Source organism: Gopherus evgoodei, chromosome 9 (assembly GCF_007399415.2).
Source record: "Gopherus evgoodei ecotype Sinaloan lineage chromosome 9, rGopEvg1_v1.p, whole genome shotgun sequence".
NCBI lineage: Eukaryota > Metazoa > Chordata > Testudines > Testudinidae > Gopherus > Gopherus evgoodei.
The window spans coordinates 9,997,405-10,020,060 of record NC_044330.1 but is presented as its reverse complement, the minus strand read 5'-3'; the positions used below and the strand labels follow the sequence as shown (position 1 = coordinate 10,020,060).

General features: G+C 43.3%; 1 protein-coding gene across 5 annotated transcripts in view; it reads left to right on the top strand.

The window, feature by feature from the left end:
* Window positions 1-22,656, top strand: part of ATP11B (ATPase phospholipid transporting 11B (putative)) — a 108,678-nt gene that overhangs the window by 17,474 nt on the left and 68,548 nt on the right. For all 5 annotated transcript variants that reach the window (XR_004001886.1, XM_030574503.1, XM_030574502.1 and 2 more), the window contains exons 2-4: window positions 10,491-10,607; window positions 11,523-11,612; window positions 19,643-19,723. Coding sequence is in view for 4 of the 5 variants with exons in the window: in XM_030574503.1 (XP_030430363.1) it covers window positions 10,491-10,607; window positions 11,523-11,612; window positions 19,643-19,723 (288 nt within the window). In the remaining variant the exon portion in view is untranslated. The remainder of the gene's footprint in view (window positions 1-10,490; window positions 10,608-11,522; window positions 11,613-19,642; window positions 19,724-22,656) is intronic.

The following is a 22,656-nucleotide window of genomic DNA, read 5'->3' as shown; positions in this document are numbered from 1 at the left end:
TTCACACCTTCCCTGATTAGAGCTGGAATGACAGAGGGCTGGCTCAGGGTTTCCTAGCCAGTACCCTGTCACACGCTTCCCCCTTATGAACTGCCATGTTCTTCCTTTGTTGGCCTCTCTCCCTCCTTCTGGTAGGGTTCATCCAGAGAAGTCTCTCCCCCTCTTTTGAGTGATCACCGGCATCGTCTCCTGGGGGTTCCTTCATCCCCTACCCGCAAAAAGCACACTGGTCGGGGGGTGGATGTCCCCGTATCTCTGCTGCCACCCACAGGTCCTCACACCAGTCACACCCCTGCAGTTATCCCTTATCCCCTTTTCTTCTGATAGGGGGTCGAGGCCAATCCTGACCTTCTGCTGGACACCCTGGGTTTGCCCAAGCCACCAAGCAGGGTCCCCGTCTCTTCTCCTGGGAGCTGTGTTGTGGGGAGCTCCAGTTGCCCCTTTTTTCCCTTCTAAGGGGCTTTGGCTGGCCATCTACCCTATCCAGGCTCTGTTGTCTGGGGTTCTTCTGTTCATTACCCCGAGGACTTTGCTCCTCTTCCTCCCTGGGGCTTCTCAGTTAGGGGTCCCTGCCCTCTTCCTTGAGGAACCTTTTGTTTTCCCTCTGGGGGGGAGGGCACTAGTCTGTACCTAACACAACAGGGTGCGGTAACCCCCCCTACTACTCCGACCCACTTCCATTTAAAGCTGCCCCGCACTTCAAGGGGCACCTAGGTCGCCAGGCAGTATCTCCTGTCCCCATGGAAACATTCCAGGGCCATCTGTGCATCTGGAATTATCCAGTGCGGTTTTATCAGCCCCTCTGGATGAGCAAGCGCTGAAGCTGTATCTGTCAGGTCTCTATGTTGTTTCCTCCCCACCCTCACCGGGATGGTGGACAGTTCTCCAGCGTTAGTCCATCCACAATATTCAGCCCACCTGCATTCCATATCTGGGCAGTCCCCTTTTTTGTGTCCTGGCCACTCACACTGCCAGCAAACAATCACGCTGGCTGTACTGGGAGCTCCTTGGGGGTTCCTCCTTCCCCTCAGGGCCTTTCCCAGGAAGGGGTTCCCTCAGCTTCTTCCCCAACTCTGTCTTTATGGGGTCGGTCCTCCCTTCAGGGAACATGTGCCTCTGTGTAGTTCTCAGTTAGCTTGATTGCTGCATCAACCGTGCTTGGCTGATGTTGCCTGACTCAGACTCGAATATTCTCGGGGAGGTTCTAGGATGAGGGCGTCCATTATCTTCCCCACCGTTTTGCATCTCAGGCCTCATCCAGTCGGTGGCCCAGTCCATCAGTCTCTGGGTGAATGGCTGGGGCCACATAGCCTGCGTCAATTGGGCTGAGCAGAACTTTTGGTGGTATTTTTCTGCCGACAGGCCCAACCGGTCTAGGATGGCCGCCCTCACCATCTCATAATTCTGGGCCTGGCTCTCTGCTCGAATGTACCGAGGAAGGCATCCAGGTCATCTGCTGGGCCTATTCTGTAGAGTCCTAAGCCTGGTGGCAGGGTGCCATCCCCTACTGCGGGACTCGCCATCCATGGCAGGAGTTGCTGCTGAGGCAGGGGATTGGGGTGTGGGAGGGAGTCTGGGCTGGAGGTGCAGGCTCTGGGCTGGGGTTGAGATGTTTGGGGTATAGGAAGGGGTTCTGGATTGAGGGGTGGGTCTCAAGGCTGGGGCAGGGGATTGGAGCAGGGGCAGGGGGTGGATCCTGGTCAGCAGTGCAGCCGGGGTGCAGAGGCAGATTTCCCCCCTGTCCTGGAACCGCGGACTGTGCTGTGTCCTGGAAGCGGCCAGCAGCAGGTCCAGCTCCTGGGTGGAGACGCACAAGCGGCTTCTTGCAGCTCTTGCCCGCAGGCACCACCCCCTCAGCTCCCATTGACTGGGAAATAGCCAATAGGAGTGCAGAGCCAGTGCTCAGGGCAGAGGCAGTGCACGGAGCCCCATGCCGTCCCCGCCCCCCCACCCCCCCACCTAAGAGCTGGACCTGCTGCTGGCCGCTTATGGGGCGCAGCATGGTATTGGAACAGGTAGGGACTAGCCTGCCTTAGCTGGACCACACTGCCAGCGGGATTTTTAACAGCCCAGTCGGCTGTGCTGACCAGAGCCGCCATGACCAAGTGCCTTACATTCCATGACCCAGTACTGGGTCGTGACCCACACTTTGAAAACCACTGGTCTAAATCAGAAAGGGTGAGCTCTTATATCCTGTTGGTCCCAAGAAAACATTCATTCCTCTAAAGTGAAACTGGAGCCTGGTCTACACTTTAAAATTAGATTGACCTGGCCATGTCATGGGGGATGTGAAAAATTTTGCACCATATTTAGGTCCACCTAACCCCCACTATAGGTGCAGCTAGATTGATGTAAGAATTCCTCTGTTGACCTAGTTATTACGTTTCAAGAGAGGTGGATTAGAATAACAGAATATTAGGGTTGGAAGAGACCTCAGGAGGTCATCTAGTCCAATCCCCTGCTCAAAGCCAGGGCTTTATCAAGCTGGGCCTTAAAAACTTCTAAGGATGGAGTTTCTACCACTGCCCTAGGTAACCCATTCCAGTGCTTCACCACCCTCTTAGTGAAATAGTGTTTCCTAATATCCAAGCCTAGACCTCCTGTACGGCAACTTGAGACCACTGCTTCTTGTTCTGTCATCTGCCACCACTGAAAACAGCCTAGCTTCAACCTCTTTGGAACCCCCCTTCAGGTAGTTGAAGGCTGCTATCAAATCCCCCCTCACTCTTCTGCAGACTAAATAACCTCAGTTCCCTCAGCTTCTCTTCGTAAGTCATGTGGCACAGCCCCCTAATCATTTTCATTGCCCTTCACTGGACTCTCTCCAATTTGTCCACATCCCTTCTGTATTGCGGGAACCAAAACCTGACACAGTATTCCAGGTGTGGCCTCACCAGTGCCAAATAGAGGGGAATAATCACTTCCCTCGATCTGCTGGCAATGTTCCTACTAATACAGCCCAATATGCCGTTGGCCTTCTTGGCAACAAGGGCACACTGCTGACTCATATCCAGCTTCTCATCCACTGTAATCCCCAAGTCCTTCTCTGCAGAACTGCTGCTTAGCCAGTCAGTCCCCAGCTTGTAGTGGTGCATGGGATTCTTCTTTCCTAAGTGCAGGACTCTGCACTTGTCCTTGTTGAACCTCAGCAGATTTCTTTTGGCCCAATCCTCCAATTTGTCTAGGTCATTCTGGACCCTATACTGACCCTCCAGCGTATCTACCTCTTCCCCCCAGTTTAGTGTAATCTGCAAATTTGCTGAGCGTGCAATTAATCCATCATCTAGTCATTAATAAAGGTGTTCAACTTAGATGATTAACTGCATTGAACTACAGAAAAAAACACTTCTGAAGATGTAGGAGCATTGTGTTGCTAGAGCACTGTAATGTAGACATAGCCCTAGGAGTGCAGTAACTGACTGGAGGAAACAGCTTTGAAGCTATGTGAATAGTGGGAGAGTATGTGAGAAATGGGACATAGGAAAGAAACAGGACCCTACTTATTTTGGAGGGAATCAAATTTTTGGCATCCTGTAGAATAGGGAGAGGAAAAATAAGTTCAGGAGTGGAAGAAGAAATCCTAGTAACCTCTTACATTTTAAAACAAAAACATTCTTCTCTTTCTGTCTCTGTTTCTGTTGAAAATATGGTTGATAGCCATCTTTGTGGAGGGCTCTGAGAGCCTCAATGAAAGGTCCTATTTGAGTCCAGGTATTATTTACTCTTCTTTCTCTTATACATTTATTGCGCTGTGACCTTTGTATTGCTATAAAAGTATTAATATGCATAACACATGAGCCATCAGACAGTTGAGGGAATTTTGTGGGATTTTCATGCTTGGGTAACTTTTTAAATATGCAGGACAGTACACAGGAAACTTTGAATTCCTGATCCTACATTCACTTTTAAATCCCTGTGCAAAACTGCCTCATACTTCAGTCCATTTTAAACACAAATCTTTTTTGACTGTATAACTTAAAGAACTTAAGGAAAGAAACACCAACAGCAAACGGAACACTACCACATACACCTCTATCCCGATATAATGCGACCAGATATAACACGAATTCGGATATAACACGATGAAGGAGTGCTCCAGGGGGGTGGGGCTGTGCACTCTGGTGGATCAAAGCAAATTCGATATACCATGTTATAGGTGAAACCACGTTAAGATTTTTTGGCTCCTGAGGACAGCATTATATCAAGGTAGAGGTGTATATACTGCCTTGTTATGGATTGAAGGCATTTGCTTCATAGTTAAGGTTGCAGCTTGGGCTTCCATTCACTACCCAGTCTAAAATGTACAAACAACCCTGTATTGGAAGGCTGGACCTAGGATTTGGCTGAATTGTTCCTACAGAAAAGTAAATACCTCAGACGAGGGTTTCCTGAGCTACACTACCCTAAAATAGAGCTGTAAAACAGTTTAGAAAGTTTAACTTTGAAGTGCAAAAAAAAAAGAGAGATGAAATCCACTTTATTGGATTCTTCTAACAGTTACAGTGCTTAGCACCTAAATTTCGTTGATTAAAGTCAAATTACTGAAATTAACATTTTCTTTGGTAATGACACTAGCGAGCCTGAGCTTAGATTTGCAAGAGTGCTTTGATATCATACACTGAGTTTACAATTTTTTTAAATGATCTAATTGTTATCTGTGTAGAAAGACACCTCAGAAATGTTTCATGAACACCAGACAGGAGATATGAGATTCCTCTCGACACACACTCACTCCAAGGCTCACATGGGAAACTGACAAGTTTCTTAAGGCTTAGTGGGGCCTCCTCAGGATTGGAAAGGGGGATTATGCTTCCCTTATCTCTTCCCCAAAGAACCCAGTTCTTATCCAGTCCCATCTTCCTGAGGCAATCTTGGGATTTGTAATGATGAGTACCCTGCACATGCATAACTTAGGAGATCTGCAGATGGCTGAAAAGAGGAGGTAATATCCGTAATGGTATTTCTCCTTTCCTGTTGACCTTCTGAGGTCTGCAGGTGGGGATGAGTCCCAGCAAGCATTAAGAGGTTCACTGGGAGCCACCTCCAAGCCTTTGGCTCATTGGAGCCTGCCACATCCACCTGAGTTTGGTGGGGTCACCCTGACCCCTTATGAACCTAATGCTGAGAGGGAGTACTGGTCCCTAGTGGGCCCAAGGATACTTATCAAGTTCTTCCTCCTCTCCCTCCTTCTCCAAGGAACGGCCACACCGGGGCCCAGGTCAGATCCATCCCCAGAAACCTGCCCCAGCTGCAGGAAGCTCCATGCCCTCCCTCCCTGCCCCCATTGCTTCTCAGCTGCTTGGGGGGGGGTCACTGTACGAGCAGCTGCTCTCCTGTCCACCCAACACCTGTGCATCCGGACCCTACCATACCCAACCGAACCCTCCCTCCTTCCCTCCACCCCCCGGTTGAGCCTCACCCCCTGCATCCGGAACCCTTCTGCGCCCAGAGCCTCAACGAGTCCCTGCACCCAGACCACTCCCCAGTGAGCCCTGCCCCACTTGAACCCTCATCCCAACGAGCCCAACCCACCCTATGCCTGGATGAGCCCACTGAGCCCCAACCAGCTGCACACAGACCCCTATCCCATCAAGCCCCATTCCCCCAGCACCTGGACCCTCCTGCTGAGCCCACCAGACTCCCACTGCTGAGCCTCAACTATCTTCAGCTGGGCCCCTCTGCAGCATCTCATTCCCCCCACTGAGCTGCCTGCAATCACACTGCACCACTCAGAACCCTCTCACCCCACACCTGGATCCCTCCATACTAAGCCCCTCCACGCTTGGATCCTGCTGGATCCAGGCATTGTGGAGGAAATTATTAAAAGCACTATGGGAAGTTGGGTGTCTAACTTCCCTTGTGGCTTTGAATATTCCCCTGTGTATTTTTAATATACGTAGTTTTAAAAAAACACCAAAACCAAGTAATGGCACAGTGAGACGATTTTATTATCTGAATGTCACCAGTTATCTACCTTGGAGTTTGTTCTGCTTTCCCCTGCTCTCATACTTTCTTTAGAATGTAACCTCTTCAGATTAGAGACCAGGCTTTTATGTATGGAAAGTGCCTAGCATTTTGTAGTTGCCATGCACTTTACAAACACACAAGAAAAAATGTTTGTACATTTATCACATCAACCAGGTAAATATGCTTTCTTACTCACAAATATTTCATACTTAACACAGCATCTTTAGTACTGTTTTAGAAATAGATTAAGAAGTATTCATTCACAAGCTCCAGTTATCCAAAATATTGGTATTAAAAACATTCTTTTCTCTGTCAGCATTCAAACAAAAATCCCTTCATTAACATTCTGTATTTTACCATCTCAAATTCATGCTTTTTACACTTCTCCCTTACAAAGCTCTGAACAATTTCTTCCTCTCTTTTGTTTCCGAGATATGTTTCTAGTCCTTTCTCCTAACTGATCCCTTGTGGTGTATGTCTATGCTGCAAAATAAGACCCATGGCAGTGAGTCTTGGAGGCTGGGTCAACTGACTTGTGCTTGTGCTACAAGGTTAAAAATAGTGTTGTAGATGTTTAGTCTCGTGCTGGAGCCCAGGCTCCGAGACCTCCCACCCTCACAAGGTTTCAGAGCCCAGGCTCCAGCCCAAGCCCGAACATCTACACTGCTATTTTTAGCCCCATAGCACTAGCGCCACGAGTCAGTTGACCCAGGCTTTGAGACTTGCTGCCACAGATTTCCTCCCCCGCCCGTCCGCCAGTGTAGACGTACCCTTTGTGTTTTTGTCCCAGTTTTATCTTGATACCTTCTTTCTTGCCAGATTCTCCCTTCTTGTCTGCCAAAAGTTTATTCTTCTTCAAATCTCTTTGTAAAACCTTCCTAAATTGTTCTTGCTCCTTTCTTTCTGCATTAGCTTCCTTCATATTTTCTGAAAAAATAAGTTCTGCAATACTTACCCACCTTTGTGTACAATGCTTTTAAGATCAATGAATGAAAAACACTGTAAGTGTATGGAGAAAAAAACACTCAGGATTAAAGTATTTTTATTTTTATCCATGTTTTGTTACATTTATATTTATTACATTGTCCATAGCACATTTTTGCTGGCAGTCAATTTCATGCTTACAAATTGAGTACGAAGAGATTGATCTCTAATTGATTTTATCAAGCACTGAAAGAAATTTTAATATGACAGTTTTCAGAGTACTTGACATTGCTGATTTAATTTTAAGGTCTGATGCCTTTATTACCTATGATCATGGTTTTTAATCAGGAATCCCCTTTGAGTTGTTTTATTGCAAAAGGCAGCTTTATTCCCTCTACAGTTTATAAAGCAGAAGAATTGAACTTTTCAACCCTATCTGTGTTACTAGTGAGGCCTTGAAAAACATACCCAAATTTACTAGAATGAGGATTAAGCCTTCCAGAAAGGTGAAAAAAAATCTTACATAGACCTGGAATCTGTGGAATGCTACAAAGAAGAGATAATGAAAAACTCAGAACATATGATTAGGTTTTGTGCTGTGTTGCTTGTTCTACGTTGTCAGGTTTTTAAAATTCAACACTTTTTTGTGGCTTTATTGGGGTTTGATCTTGTCAGATTGTCCCCTTATTTCTCCCGTTCTCATCTGGTATTGTTTTGTGGTTATTTCTGCAGGATTTGGACTAATTAGTTGTTGCCTTGATTTCTTCACTCAGTTTATTCCATGACTTATGCAGAGAAAAAAGCTAACTTTAGGCCACGTGCATTCTGTGATACTTTGTTGTTTGTTACTAATGACCACATGAGTTGTCTCTCGTCATCAGCTGAGGGGCATAATCTAAACCAGGGGTTCTTAAACTTCATTGCACCGCGATCCCCTTCTGTCCCCCTCCCCCCCCCAAAAAAAAGGTTACTGCACAACCCCAGGAGAGGCGACCAAAGCCTGAGCCCACCTAAGCCCCCACCCCACCACCTCAGGCAGGGCACAGCCAAAGCCTAAGGCCTTCAACCCCTGGCAGGGAGCCTGTAACCTGAGCCCCACCGCCCAGGGCTGACACTCTCAGGCTTCAGCTTTGGCCCTGGGCAGTAGGGCTCAGGTTTTGGCTTCAACCCTGGGCCCCAGCAAGTCTAATGTCAGCTCTGGCGACCTCATTAAAACAGGATTGCAACTGACTTTGGGGTCCTGACCCACAGTTTTGGAACTGCTGATCTAAACTGATATTTGCTTTCCATCAAACCCAAAGGAAGTGTAAGGGCTACCTCAGACTCCCTCTGCTGGAGTGGATTTTTAAAGCCCCCATTCTGCAATCCAGTGCGGAGGATCTGGTAAGGGAGCCTTAAAGGAGCTCGTAGGCCTGGTTTACAAGGGAGGGAGGGGATTGATCTAAGTTACGCAGCTTCAGCTATGTGAATAACGTAGCTGAAGTCAGTGTACTTAGATTGACTTACTGTGGTGTCTTCCCTGCAGTGAGTCGACTGCTGCCACGCCCCCGTTGACTCTGCTGTTGACTCTCGCCAAACTGGAGTACAGGAGTCAACGGGAGAGCGCTCAGGGGTCGATCGCTGCCTGCCGATCCGGTGGGTAGTGAAGACATACCCTTACATATCACTTATCTAGTTAAGCGCAGTGCCAAATTTGTAGGATCCAAATTGTACGAAGTCTGAAAATATGGTGGAAAAGCAGTTTTTGGTGCTGAGAGTTCCTCAGTACTAAGCCTTGCTAAGGAGGCATGGAACTGTGACTTGTAATCAGTTTCTCAGTGCTGAGATTCTTCTTTGGCAGGGCAGACTTTCCTAAGCATTTCTCAAGAGTGGAGATTCATAAAGGCAGTTTTTGAGGGGGAGAGATTTACGAAGAATGGTAGTTCTCTCCCCTTCTTGTCAAGTAATTGTCTCCTGGAGTGTCTTTCTTTCCACAGCACTTGTAGGTAGGTGTCACAGCCTTGTTGAGCTTGGAGGGTAACGACCAACCCTCTAGAAAATTGACCAGAATTGTCTGACCTCAGTGGCACAAATGGCACCTATGCTGCTGTGCATCCCCTTCCATCTCCATCCTCACCTTGAAATTTTGGTCAGGGTGTGTCCCCAAAATAACTTGGACGTCTTTCAAATTGTAGGATTTGGCCATCAAATTTGAGAGCATACATAACTTCATTGATACATAATGCTTGCTGTTTCCCTTCCCCTAGTTCCTTGTCAGAACAGGCAAAAATGGCAGAGCAGGCAAAGAGCAAGCTTAATCCCTGCAAGGAGGTAAATGGTTGTGGCATGCAGGGACAGACTAGGTCTCCTACAATATTTCAGATGGCCAAGAGCAGTCTTGTAGCAGACTCCTGGTCCTTGTCCCCCATCAGCTGTTGGAGCAGCCATCGCACTCCAGCATTGCTGTCCTGTCCCCCTCCATCCACTTTTACCTGCTTTTTTGATAGTGGGTCTTCCTGACCTACTGCCAGAACTAGAGCAGCAACAGATATTGATGTGGCTTTGTTGGCTCTAATTCCAGAGCAGCTGCCAGTGTAGGCTACAACAGCACCAGAAGTAGGATCAAGCTCCTAGGTGGAGCATCTGCTCCTTGAAGACGCTTTGCAGAGGAGACAGCACTATGAGATGAATTTTCACTTCTAAGATTTGTCTAACCCTGCTGAGCAAGTCTACAAAACACAGTGCTCCCACTGTTATCATTGGTGCACCTGAACTGGTGGTAACAGTGGGAAATTTTAGAAAATAGTCTCTGAATGTAAGCAAGGCTTTTATGTTCTTTGAGGCAGGAAATCATTTACTTATTTGGGAAAGAGGGAAAATGTTGTTTGGTCAGTTTCTTGATTTTTCTACTGGTCAGATTATTTTTTTCAAACTTGAATCATAGCATTATGTTAGTGTGACTCTTCTGTTTATTTCAACTTTCTTATAATTCAACTATGATCAACATTAGTATGGCGTTTAAAAGTACAGCTATGACTATCTTTAATTTCTGCCTGTATTTTGGTTTCCATTTTTGCTTCTCTCCGCCTTACTCATACCCTCCTTCAGCCAAACTGCCATTTCTTTGTTTGTTTGTTTTTTGTTTTTTTCTGGTTTTACTGTGAGACAGTAACTTTCATCCTCATTTTGCATAGCCTGCACGTGCTCTTTCTTCTGATTCTTAAGGTTTTTGGTGACATTTGTCCCATAAGGAATTTGGGTTTGTTTTCAGTTGGTCATGTCAAAAAATATTAAACACACAAATTAATCAAACACACAAATTTTAAAAAATTAATCTCACACAAGTTTAAAAAAACAGACACACTAATCAAAAATGTGTTTAAATGACATTAAAAAGCAAGCCTCCTAACAGCAAAAAAAAAAAAAAAATTTCTGGCCGAGATATGTTCATCTTTGTGTCTGATTCATAATCTGCTATTCTAAGACTCTTGTTAAAATTCGGATCCCAATTTCAGTTTAAAGATTAGCAGAACTTTGTGTGCCATGTGTGATCCGAAACTATAGTTTTCATGTAAACTGTCCTACCTGTTGATCAACTGATTTTTACTTTTGCCTTTCAGGGTTTTGACCCACCACATCAGAGTGATACAAGAACTATTTACATAGCAAATCGTTTCCCCCAAAATGGCCATTATGTTCCTCAGAAATTTGCAGACAACAGAATCATATCATCTAAGGTAAGGATCCATGTACTTTGACAAAAATATTTGATAAAGAGTAAACATCACTTAAGATGTTATGGAGTATCTGTGCATCTGGTGGTGTGATGTGTTTTCATGTAATTTAAAACAGCAAATGACTTCAAAACCAAAGTTTAAATAGTGAGACCCCCTCTCCTTCTCCTCTCTGCTCCCATCACCCTGCCCTGCAAAATGCAAAAACCTAATTGCACACCAACCAACCCTCTTGGGTAAAATTCCTCAGAAAAAAGGTGAGTCTTGAACCATGAGATCCACTGGCAATTCCCTGAATCACCTCCAGATATTTACATCTATACTTAGAGAGGGCATCTCTCAAATTGCCAAGTCTCAAGCCTGTTATGTGAAAAAGAGCATGTTAGTGTAGAGAACATTGAGCTGCACACACAGTTTCCTTCCTGGTGCACAGTCTGGCCGTTGGTGGGGTGCATGGACATAATTGGTCAGGGTAAGCAGCCGCAGCTGTGGTAAATCTTTCCCCTTTCCCAATAGTCAGCTCGCAACCAGCTGTTTGGCTCAGTGGGAAGGAGAAAGTAGTCCCAGGGGAACCTGCTCCCTCCCACGCACTCACCCACACACATGCGCATACACCGATAGGTAGAAAGGTGTCTTCAGCTGGCACTGCCACAGTGCAGAGCTGCCTCCATGCTTGGGTTTCTCCCAGCTCCTGGCTTTCCCACAAGAAGGGACAAGCCTTGGCTCTGCCTCACCCCAAAGACAGAGAAGAGTGTACAACACTTTGGGGATGGCGGGGGGAGAGAGAGAGAGATGAGGAGAATGAGAAGGTTTTGAGAGATTTGTTGGGGAGAGACTGGGAGGAGATTGGGACGTTTTTGATGGAAAATTTATGCAATGTCATGTTATATAACCACACTTCTCTTTTTTTCTTTACAGTATACGGTGTGGAATTTTATTCCGAAAAATTTATTTGAGCAGTTCAGAAGAGTAGCCAATTTTTATTTTCTTATTATATTTTTGGTTCAGGTAAGTTGAATAAAACTTGTAATTTCATGAGAGAGACTCCGTAGTCTGAATATAGAGCTGGAAACAAGTATTTTCTGGGTTATATTCTCAGCTCTGCTACTCATTCTCTGCCTTGGGCAAATCACTTAAATGGTCTGGTTTTTTTGTTTTGTTTTTGTTTTTAGTTTTTTTATGGCACAATAACTACTTCACAAGAGTGTTGGAGGCTTAACTATTTAAAAGGACTGCAGTGAATTTAGGCTCACGTTTGACATATTATTTTGAGTATTTACAGTTTTTATGAATTTTAAATCTCCTTAGTTAAAACTGCATTTTTCAATCAGTTATTTCCAGTGTCTGTAATGTAGTTGTAGCACTGCTTTGATGTCTGAAAAGTGGTCTGTGAAACTGGACAAAGAGACCTGGGGGCATACACAAGAAAATAGGTTAGAGGCCCCTTCTTCTGTGGGATTCCCTGGGGGTGAGGGCAAGAATTCAATTGATCAAAACAGCTACCTGCCTCAATTTTAAACCAGTTAGAATGCATGGTTTCTTAGTTCCCATGTATCATAAAAGAGAAATTTTGTTTCTGGATAAACGTTTCTTTAATAAATTCCAAATACCGGTCCATCTCAGTTTTATGGAAATCACTAGCATTTGAGACTAGAATGAGACTACAGTGACAACAATTTTATCTGCTCAGCATTTTCTTCAAGTATTTTTTCAATCACCAAATGTACAATTCTAAAATGATGAATTTGGAGATTTTAGGTTGTCATAAACAGATAGTTAAGGGTTAATGTCTCTTTTACCTGTAAAGGGTTAACAAACAGGGAACCCAACACCTGACCAGAGGACCAATCAGGAAACAAAATACTTTCAAATCTCGGTGGAGGGAAGCCTTTGTTTGTGGTTTTTGTGTTTTGGCTTTGTTCTCTCTGGGTCCTGGAAGGGGCTAGACGTGCAACCAGGTTTCTTGCCAATCTCCCTGCTACAGTCTCTTATATATTCAAAATAGTGAGTATCTAGTAAGAATCAGGCGGTTATAGTCTTTTTAATTGGTTTTCTCTATTTGCAAATGTGTATCTGGCTGGTAGAGTTTTAAATGGTATTTCTGCTGGAGGAGGCTTTTTCTCCAAATTCTATAAGCTCACAGACCCTGTAACTTTTACCATCTAAATTACAGAGATAACTTCTACCTTTTTTCTTTCTTTTTTTATTAAAAGTTTTGCTTTTAAGACCTGTCTGTTTTTTTTCACCTTCTTGAGGCTCAAGGGAATTGAGTTTGTACTTGAAAGGGAAGAAGGGTGGAATCCCTTTGTTTTAGGTTCACGGAGCTTGAATCTGTATTGCCTCTGGGTGAGGGAGAAGGAGAGGGGGGAAGGAACATTCCTCCCTGTTCTAAGATTCAAGGGGTTTGAATCACAGTAATCTTCCAGGGTAACCCAGGGAGGGAAGCCTAGGAAAGGCACTGGTGAAGGAAAAAGTTTACTTTCGTTGTGTTAAGATCCAGGGGGTCTGGGTCTTGGGGGTCCCCAGGGAAGGTTTTGGAGGGACCAGAGTGTATCAGGCACTGGAATTCCTGATTGGTGGCAGCGCTACAGGTTCTAAACTGGTAATTGAGCTTAGATGAATTCATGCTGGTACCCCAACTTTTGAACTGTAAGATTCAGATTGGGGAAAGATACTATGACATGGTGTGCAGCGTTCGGATAAGAAAGCAAAAGCCAGTAAGATTATTATTTTTCTTTTTTCCTCTGCTAGCTGCTTATAAGCAGAGAAAAGGGGGTTTTTAAAAGCAAGTCTATAGGGTTTTTTTTTTCTTTCTCTCTTCCTTCTGAGTACACTGAAGGCAGAGAGATTAAGGTTTAACAAGGGTCTGTTGTTAAACAAAGCAGGCTTAAGTGGTCAGCAACAGATTCCAGCAGAACATATTTGCAAATGAAAGGTTTTTTTAATTCTTTTTACTTTGCCGTGAGTAGCTAGGGAAAAAGTAGAAAGGCACTGTTGCTAAGCAACCCTAAGAAAACAACAAATAAGCAGCAGTTCAGGCAGTAAACACCAGAGGGCACCCCAACATAAGAAAGCAGGAACCATGACTACCAAGGACCTGAAACAGGAACTGGCAAGACTGGACCTCAGAGATGCCAACCACAAGCGAGACATGGAAAGAAAACAAAAAGAAATAGAAATAAGAGAAAAAGAGATGGAGCTGAGAGAAAGAGAAGAAAAAATCAAAGAGGAAGCCTACAAAAGAGAACAAGAAGCTAAAGACGCGGACCACAGAAGAAAAATGGAGCTCCAAAGGGAGGCACACCAGCAGGCCATGGAATTAGAACAGGCTAAGCAACAGAACACAGTCAATTCTAACACCACTTCACCAGTTGTTGTTCCACATCCCAAAAAATTTCCCACCTACAAGGCAGGTGATGACACTGAAGCCTTCTTAAAAAATTTTGAAAGGACCTGCCATGGATACAGCATCTCTAAAAAACAGTACATGATAGAGCTGAGGCCACTGTTCGGTGGACCCTTAGCAGAGGTGGCGACTGAAATGCCTAAGGAGAACATGAACGATTATAAACTTTTTCAAACCAACGCCAGAATCAGAATGGGGATAACACCTGAGCATGCCCGTCGGCAGTTCAGAGCCCTGAAATGGAAACCAGATATGTCATTCCCCCAACACGCCTACCACATTGCCAAGAATTATGAGACCTGGATATCAGGAACAAAGGTTAACAATATGGACGAGCTGCACCTCCTGATACAAATGGAGCAGTTCTTAAATGGTGTTCCTGAGGAAATAGAAAGGTACATCCTAGATGGAAAACCCAAAACGGTAACCGAGGCGGGGGAGATTGGAGCCAAATGGATGGAAGTGGCAGAAAAGAAAAAAGCTACTGTCAAGGGGAGCGAATACCCCAGGGGGTACACCATCAATAAACCCTATAACCGAGGGCAGCCCAAGACCCCACCTACAACCCAAAGAAAGCCACAGATGCCCTATTCTCCCACCTCACCAGTCTCCAGTAACCCACCTCAGCCCAGTGACCAGTCGGCTAGACGATGCTTTAAATGTAATGAACTGGGACATATAAAGGCCAACTGCCCAAAGAACCCCAACCGAGTGCAGTTCATTATACCACCATCACACCAAAGATCCCCAGGCCCAGATGCCTCTCAAATACCCTTGGAGCGAAGGGAAACTTTGAGAGTGGGTGGAAAGAAGGTTACCGCGTGGAGAGACACAGGGGCACGTGTCAGCTATCCACCAATCCTTCGTCGACCCCAAATTCATCAACCCAGAGGCCCAAGTGACAATTTGCCCCTTCATGTCACAAGCTGTAGACTTGCCTACAGCTAAACTACCTGTCCAGTACAAAGACTGATCAGGAATGTGGACTTTTGCAGTCTGTGACAGTTATCCCATCCTCATGCTGCTGGGGGAAGACTTGGCTAACCAGGTGAAGCAGACCAAGAGAGTGGGAATGGTTACCTGCAGCCAAACCAGGCAAGCTTCCAGACCCATTCCTGTTCCTGAGCCATCCACAGGGGCCCTGTCTGTGTTACCAGAGACCCAGACAGAGGTACATGAAACAAATGCCTGGAAATTTAACGTTAGGGCGGACAGTTTGTCAAATTATACCTTTTCGGTAAATAAATGCATGCAGACATGAATTAATGTCACTGTCAAAGCAAAGCAAATCATAGATTTAGCCTACTTTGTAACCTGATGGGGATTCTCTAGATTCGTGGTGCTGCTACTTTTAATAAGTGGGCATCTATGTATTTTATGAGATTGCTCCGCACACAACTCCGTAATCATATAGTGCTTTAGTTATTCAAAGAACTTTACAATTACATCTCATCTGTGAAATATAGGTATGTGATTCCCAATTTTATGGATGGGAACACTGAAGAGTTTAAAAGGCTTGACCACGACTACACAACAAATCAGTAATGGAGCCAGGATTAGAACTTGGCACGTTCTGATTCCCCTTTCTGTGCTCATTGATCCAGACCATTCTGCCTCCCCGTGCACCTGCTATTTTGAATTCAGAAGAAGTAAACTTCTGATATTTTGTTTTTATGTTAAAATGCCTATTTGAATATCAATGAGTCTTAAAGTTGTTCCATTTCCTTAGGAAGGGCTGGTATCCTATAGTCATGAATGCTTTGTCCAGTCTCTCTTCCTAATTCCAGGAATGCTGATTTCACCCTCCTTGGGAATCTATCCTATTATGTAACTAGATGTTAGCATGAGGAAATTTTGTTCCTAATATCCAAAAATGCATAAGTAAATATAGGTAATGCTCTAATTTGCCATTACTGTTAAAAAGCTCCTAAACCTGGTGGTGTGACTTACTCCTCACACAACTTTACTCATGTAGCTTAGTTCTGAGTTCAACCTCCATTCCGCTAAGGGTCTCTTGAGTCAAGGTTAGTAATTGTTTCCTAAACCCACCTTTACATTCAGATGTTGCCAGTCACCACATGAACAAACTGAGATTTAAAATGAAACCAGAGTTTTATTTTGCTTGTGACTCTAAACCCACCTCCTCTCTCCATAGGTGAAAATGCATGAACCCAGTGGATCACTTAACTCATTTAAAAAAAAAAATCTGTGTCCATTTAAATGGGGAGTGCCACATTTTTATAACACTTAATTTTTGTGCCCTGCAGTATCCTGAGGAACTGTCCAGATTGAGGTGTTAGAAAAGGAGGTTTTTCAAACAAATTGATAAATTACACAGTAATAAGTCACCAAGACCAGATGGTATTCACCCAGGAGTTCTGAAGGAACTCAGATATGAAATGTCATAACTACTAAGTGTGGTATGTAATCTATCACTTAAATCAGCTTCAGTACCAGGTAACTGGAGGATAGCTAATATGGCACCATTTTTTTAAAAAGGCTCAAGAGGCGATACCAACAGTTACAGGTCAGTAAACCTAACTTCAGTACCAGGCAAATTAGTTGAAATGGTAGCAAAGAACAGAATTATCAGACACTTAAATGAACACGATTGGGGAAGAGTCAACTTTTGTAAAGGTAAATCGTGCCTCAGCAGTCTATTAGAATTCTTTTGAGAGGGTCAACAACTGTGGACAACGGATATACCGTACTTCGACTTTCGGAAAACCTTTGACAAGGTTTTCTGTGGGATAAGAAGGAAGGTACCCTCGTGGATCAGTAATTGGTTAAAAGACAGGAAATAAAGCATAGGAATAAGTGGTCAGTTTTCAGAATGGATAGAGGTAAATAAGGGTGTCTCCCAGAGATCTCTACTAGGACCAGTGCTGTTCAATATATTCATAAATGATATCTGGAAAAAAGGGTAAACAGTGAGGTGGCAAATTTTGCAGATAAAACAAAATTACTCATGGTAGTTAAATCCAAAGCAGACACTGAAGAGTTAGACTCATAGACTTTAAGATTAGAAGGGACCATCATGATCATCTAATCTGACTTCCTGCACATTGCAGACCGCAGAACCTTACCCATCCATTCCTGTAATAGACCTGTAACCTCTGTCTGAGTTACTGAAGTTCTCAAATCATGGTTTAAAGACTTCTAGTGTTAATAGTGGATTCTCTGTAACTTGAACTTGCGAGTGACACATGCCCCATGCTGCAAAGGAAGGCGAAAAACCCACAGGGTCTCTGTCAATATGATCCGGGGGGAAATTCCTTTCCACTTCCCCAAATATGGCCATGGGTTAGACCCTAAGCATGTGCGCAAGACCCACCTGCCAGACACCTTGAAAAGAATTCTCTGTAGTAACTCAGAGCTGTCCCCTTCTAGTGTCCTATCACCAGCCATTGGAAATATTTGTTGCTAGCAGTTGCAGATCAGCTACATGCCCTTGTAGGCAGTCTCATCATACCATCCCCCTCATACATTTATCAAGCTCAGTGTTGAAACCAGTTAGGTTTCTTGCCCCACTACCCTTTGGAAGGCTGTTCCAGAACTTGACTCCTCGGATGGTTAGAGTTACAAAGGGATCTCGCAAAACTGGGTGACTGAGCAGCAAAATGGCAAATGACATTCAGTGTTGATAAATGCAAAGTAATGCACTTTGGAAAACATGATCTCAATTATACATACAAAATGATGGTGTCTAAATTAGCTGTTGCCACTCAAGAAAGAGATCGTGGAGTTATTGTGGATAGTTCTCTGAAAACATCTGCTCAGTGTGCAGCAGCAGTCAAAAAAGCCAACCATGTTAGGAACCATTGGGAAAGGGATAGATAATAAGACAGAAAATATCATAATGTCACTATATAAATCCATGGTATGATCACATCTCGAATACTGCTTGTAGTTCTGGTTCCTCCATCTCTAAAAGATATACTGGCACTGGAAAACGTACAGAGAAAGGCAGCAAAAATGATTACAGGTATGGAGCAGCTTCCAAATGAGGAGAGATTAAAGACTTGGACTGTTCAGCTTGGAAAAGAGATAACTGGGTGGGGCAGCATGATAGAGGTTTATAAAATTATGAATGGTGTGGGGAAAGTGAATAAGGAAATGTTGTTTACTCCTTCAGATAACGCAAGAACCATGGGTCACCAAATTAAATTAATAGGCAGAAGGTTTAAAACATAAGGAAGTACTTCATACAACGCACAGTCAAGCTGTGGAACTCACTGTCGGTGGATATTGTGAAGGCCAAAACTATAATGGGATTCAAAAAAGAATTAGAAAATTCATGGAGGCTAGGTCTGTTAATGGCTTTTAGCCAAGGTGGTTTGGGATGCAACCCCATGCTTTGAGTGTCCCTAGCCTCTGACTGCCAGAAGCTAAGAGTGGACAATGGGAGGATCACTCGATGATGGCCTGTTCATTCGCTCTGAAACACCTGACATTGGCTACTGTCGGAGACAGGGTACTGGGCTAGACGAACCATTGGTCTGACCCAGTTTGGCCATTCTTTATCCTCTTGGAAACTTGAGAGCAGCATTTCTTTTCCTATCCGCTTTATCAAAGTAGATTTTTATTTACTACTTTTCATGATCCACTTGGTACTGCCCAATCTTTGTGTGTTATACTATTCTTCTTGGTATAAAATATCTTTCCAGGCTGAAATCCTGTCTGGCTGTATACTAGCAGAACACAAGTTTTCTAGCTCAGACTTGAATTGGCCATATATTTTAACTCTGGTAAATCTGAGAGTAAAAAGATCATGAACAGGCCCTGTTGTGGCCCAAGCTATTTTCTCTAAAATTTAGCTTTTTAAAACTCTATGCAAGATTTATTTGGAAGTGCTTCCCAAGGCAATGAGTTAAATTTCAGGTAAATCTAATAACTTTCTTAAATTAATATTAATGTTTTGAATAACTGTTTGCCTCTGTATCCTTTCTCTGCAGCCCTTTAATACAGTTAGTTTATCCTGTAAAGTAGCTCTGTTCCTGCAGTAAAGAAAAACCCATGCAGGCCCATGCACAGATTTTTAGCGTTTGCACTGAAGTTGGCACCACAATAGTGGTAACACAAATTGTAAAATCTGTAAGGTTCTCTTGTGGGAGACAGAAAGCAGTACTGTGAGCAAAGAGATTGTTTAATTTATGTTCCAGAGATAAAGTCATAGGAAATTTGTGCTTTCAGTTTTCGATTTGAATTTAAGATGTCTTTTATCCTACTTTTATATTGTTGTAAGCTAGTTCTTTGTATGGTGTAAAAAAGCAGTTTCGTATAATATATTTCTTAACTCAGCTTGGTAGGAGAAAAAAATCTTGTTTTCATTGGTTAAGAATCTTAAAATCAAAATATGTGATGCACGCTACCAACTGCAAGAGAAATTCTCTTCTGCGATCCTCACATGGATTTTCTGTCTGCACTGTATGTCAGTATTGCCATCTTTTAGGAGAACTGTTTCTGACATCAAGGGGAGTTTTGCACCTAGAATGACTATAGAATACGTAATAAAGATCCTCACTGATTTACACAATTTTGCTCATGTGGTGTAAAATGTTATGGCCTTTGGTTTTATAAGATTTTAAGAATAAACTTGTACTAACATTATTCTCATTCTCTTTTCCTATAGCTTATGATAGATACACCTACCAGTCCTATTACAAGCGGATTGCCATTATTCTTTGTCATAACTGTAACAGCCATAAAACAGGTATGAAATTAGCCTAATTAACATGATTCCTTTTAAAACATTTTCTTTAAATAATGTAGTCGGGATTTGTTAGACGTTCTAAGCAGTAAAGCGCACACACAGTTTCTAGAAAGAAATCAGTAAATGTGTTTAAAATGTTGCCTACCAGAAGCTTAAACTGGGAAGCTCTGCTTAGCTGTCAGGCACCCAATGACTCATTGTAACACCCTTAAATGCATAGTAATAACTGTCAAAAGGCATTTTAGTCTAGGTTTTGTATGTCAGTTGTTATAAGACCATTTCCTAATGCCTCTCACTTATTCGCTTGGCACACCTCAGTACACATTATAAAGGAATCCTTGTACATAATACAGACCAGGAAAGAGACTTGGGGTGGATGATGCATTAAATATACCTGCGCAATGTTTGGCAGTGGTTAAAACAGCCCCAAGAGTGGGGTAGAGCGCTTTTCTTGCCAGTATAGAATGGTGCGCTAGGCAGGAAAGGCTTAAGTCCTCTTCTGGGGCAGAAATGTATAGGCATTCATACAGCTGTCAGATGAATGGAGGTAACCACTTTACAGTTGCATATTGATTAGAAGCAGAAATTAAATTAATATCCTAACATTACAAAAATAATGTTTGTAATCTAAAGAGATCTGACTATATTTCATTGTCGCTGAAGTATATTAATGCTGGTAGGGCTTTTGGCAAGGCTTAATGGTTACCTGCAAAATGGATTGTTGAATTTTAGTTAATCCTAAGAGATGTCTGAGCCATTAGTGATTATCTTTTGAGAAGTCATGGAAGATGGGAGAGATTCCAGAAGACTGGAAATGGGGCAAATATAGTGCCCGTCTATAAAAAGGGAAATAACAAACAGACCAGTCAGTTTAACTTCTGTACCTGGAAAGATAATGAAGCATATAATTAAGCAATCAACTTGCAAACATCTAGAAGAGAATAAGATGATAAACAACAGTCAGCATGGATTTGTCAAAACAAATCATAGAATCAGTCATAGATTATTAGGGTTGAATACCTTAAGAGATCATCTAGTCCAACCCCCTGCTCAAAGCAGGACCAATCCCCAAATGGCACCCTCAAGGATTGAACTCAAACCCTGGGTTTAGCAGACCAATGCTCAAACCACTGAGCTTATATAGGGAGGGATAGCTGGGATAGCTCAGTGGTTTGAGCATTGGCCTGCTAAACCCAGGGTTGTGACATATATATTAGACATACCTATGTCATAGAGCTGGAAGGGACCCTGACAGGTCATTGAGTTCAGTCCCCTGCCAACCTGATAGCTTTCTTTGACAGGGTAACAAGCCTTGTGGATAAGAGGGAAGCGGTAGACATGGTATATCTTAATTTTAGTAAAGCTTTTCATACAGTTTCACATGACCGCCTCATAAATAAACTAGGGAAATGCAACCTAGATGGGGCTACTATAAGGTGGGTGCAAAACTGGTCATAAAACTGATCCCAGAGAATAGTTAGTGGTTCGGAGTCATGCTGGAAGAGCATAATGAGTGGGGTCCTGCAGGGATCAGTTCTGGGTCTGGTTCTGTTCAATATCTTCATCAGTGATTTAGATAACGGCATAGAGCAAGGGTAGGCAACCTATGGCACGCGAGCTGATTTTCAGTGGCACACTCACTGCCTGGGTCCTGGCCATCGGTTCGGGGGGCTCTGCATTTTAATTTAATTTTAAATGAAGCGTCTTAAATATTTTAAAAACCTTATTTACTTTACATACGACAATAGTTTGTTTATATATTATAGACTTATAGAAAGAGACCTTCTAAAAATGTTAAAATGTATTACTGACACATGAAACCATAAATTAGAGTGAATAAATGAAGACTCGGCACACCACTTCTGAAAGGTTGCAGACTCCTGGCGTAGAGAGTACACTTATAAAGTTTTCGGATAATACCAAGGTGGGAGAGGTTGCAAGTGCTTTGGAGGATAGGATTAAAATTCAAAATGATCTGGACAAACTGGAGAAATGGTCTGAAGTAAATAGGATGAAGTTCAATAAGGACAAATGCAAAGTACTCTGTTCAGGAAGGAACAATCAGTTGTACACACAGAAAATGGAAAATGACTGCCTAGGAAGGAGTACTGTGGAAAGGGATCTGGCGGTCATAGTGGACCACAAGCTAAATATGAGTCAACAGTGTAACGCTGTTGCAAAAAAAGCAAACATAATTCTGGAATGCATTAGCAGGAATGTTGAAAGCAAGACGTGAGAAGTAATTCATCCACTCTGGTTAGGTCTCAACTAGAGTATTGTGTCCAGTTGTAGGCACCACATTTCAGGAAGGTTGTGGACAAATTGGAGAGAGTCCAGAGAAAAGCAACAAAAATGATTACAGGTCTAGAAAATGTGACCGATGCGGGAAGACTGAAAAAATTGGATTTGTTTAGTTTGGAAAAGAGAAGATGGAGAGGGAACATAACAGTTTTCAAGTATGTAAAAGGTGGTTACAAGGAGGAGGAGGAAAAATTGTTCTTTACCTCTGAGGATAAGACAAGAAGCAATGGACTTAAATTGCAACAAGGGAGTTTTAGGTTGGACATTAGAAAAAACTTCCTAACTGTCAGGATGGTTAAGCACTGGAATAAATTGCCTAGGGAGGTTGTGGAATCTCCATCATGGGAGATTTTTAAGAGCAGGTTAGATAAACACCTGTGAGGGATGGTCTAGATAATGTGCGGAATTCCCCAAATGGCAAGGGTAAGAAGGTCGTTCAGGATATGAATTACTGAAGTGATCTTTTTCTATTTGTGTGACTCCCCAGCACTCACTGCACCAGTTCCAAGACACATGTCACAGAACTCAGTAACTCTGTTAGACTGGAGCTGTTCTATAGCTGCGTTGCAGTGGAGGGAGTAGGGGGAAGAGAAATAATGCCTCTTAAGATTAGGGTATTAAAATCCTACAAA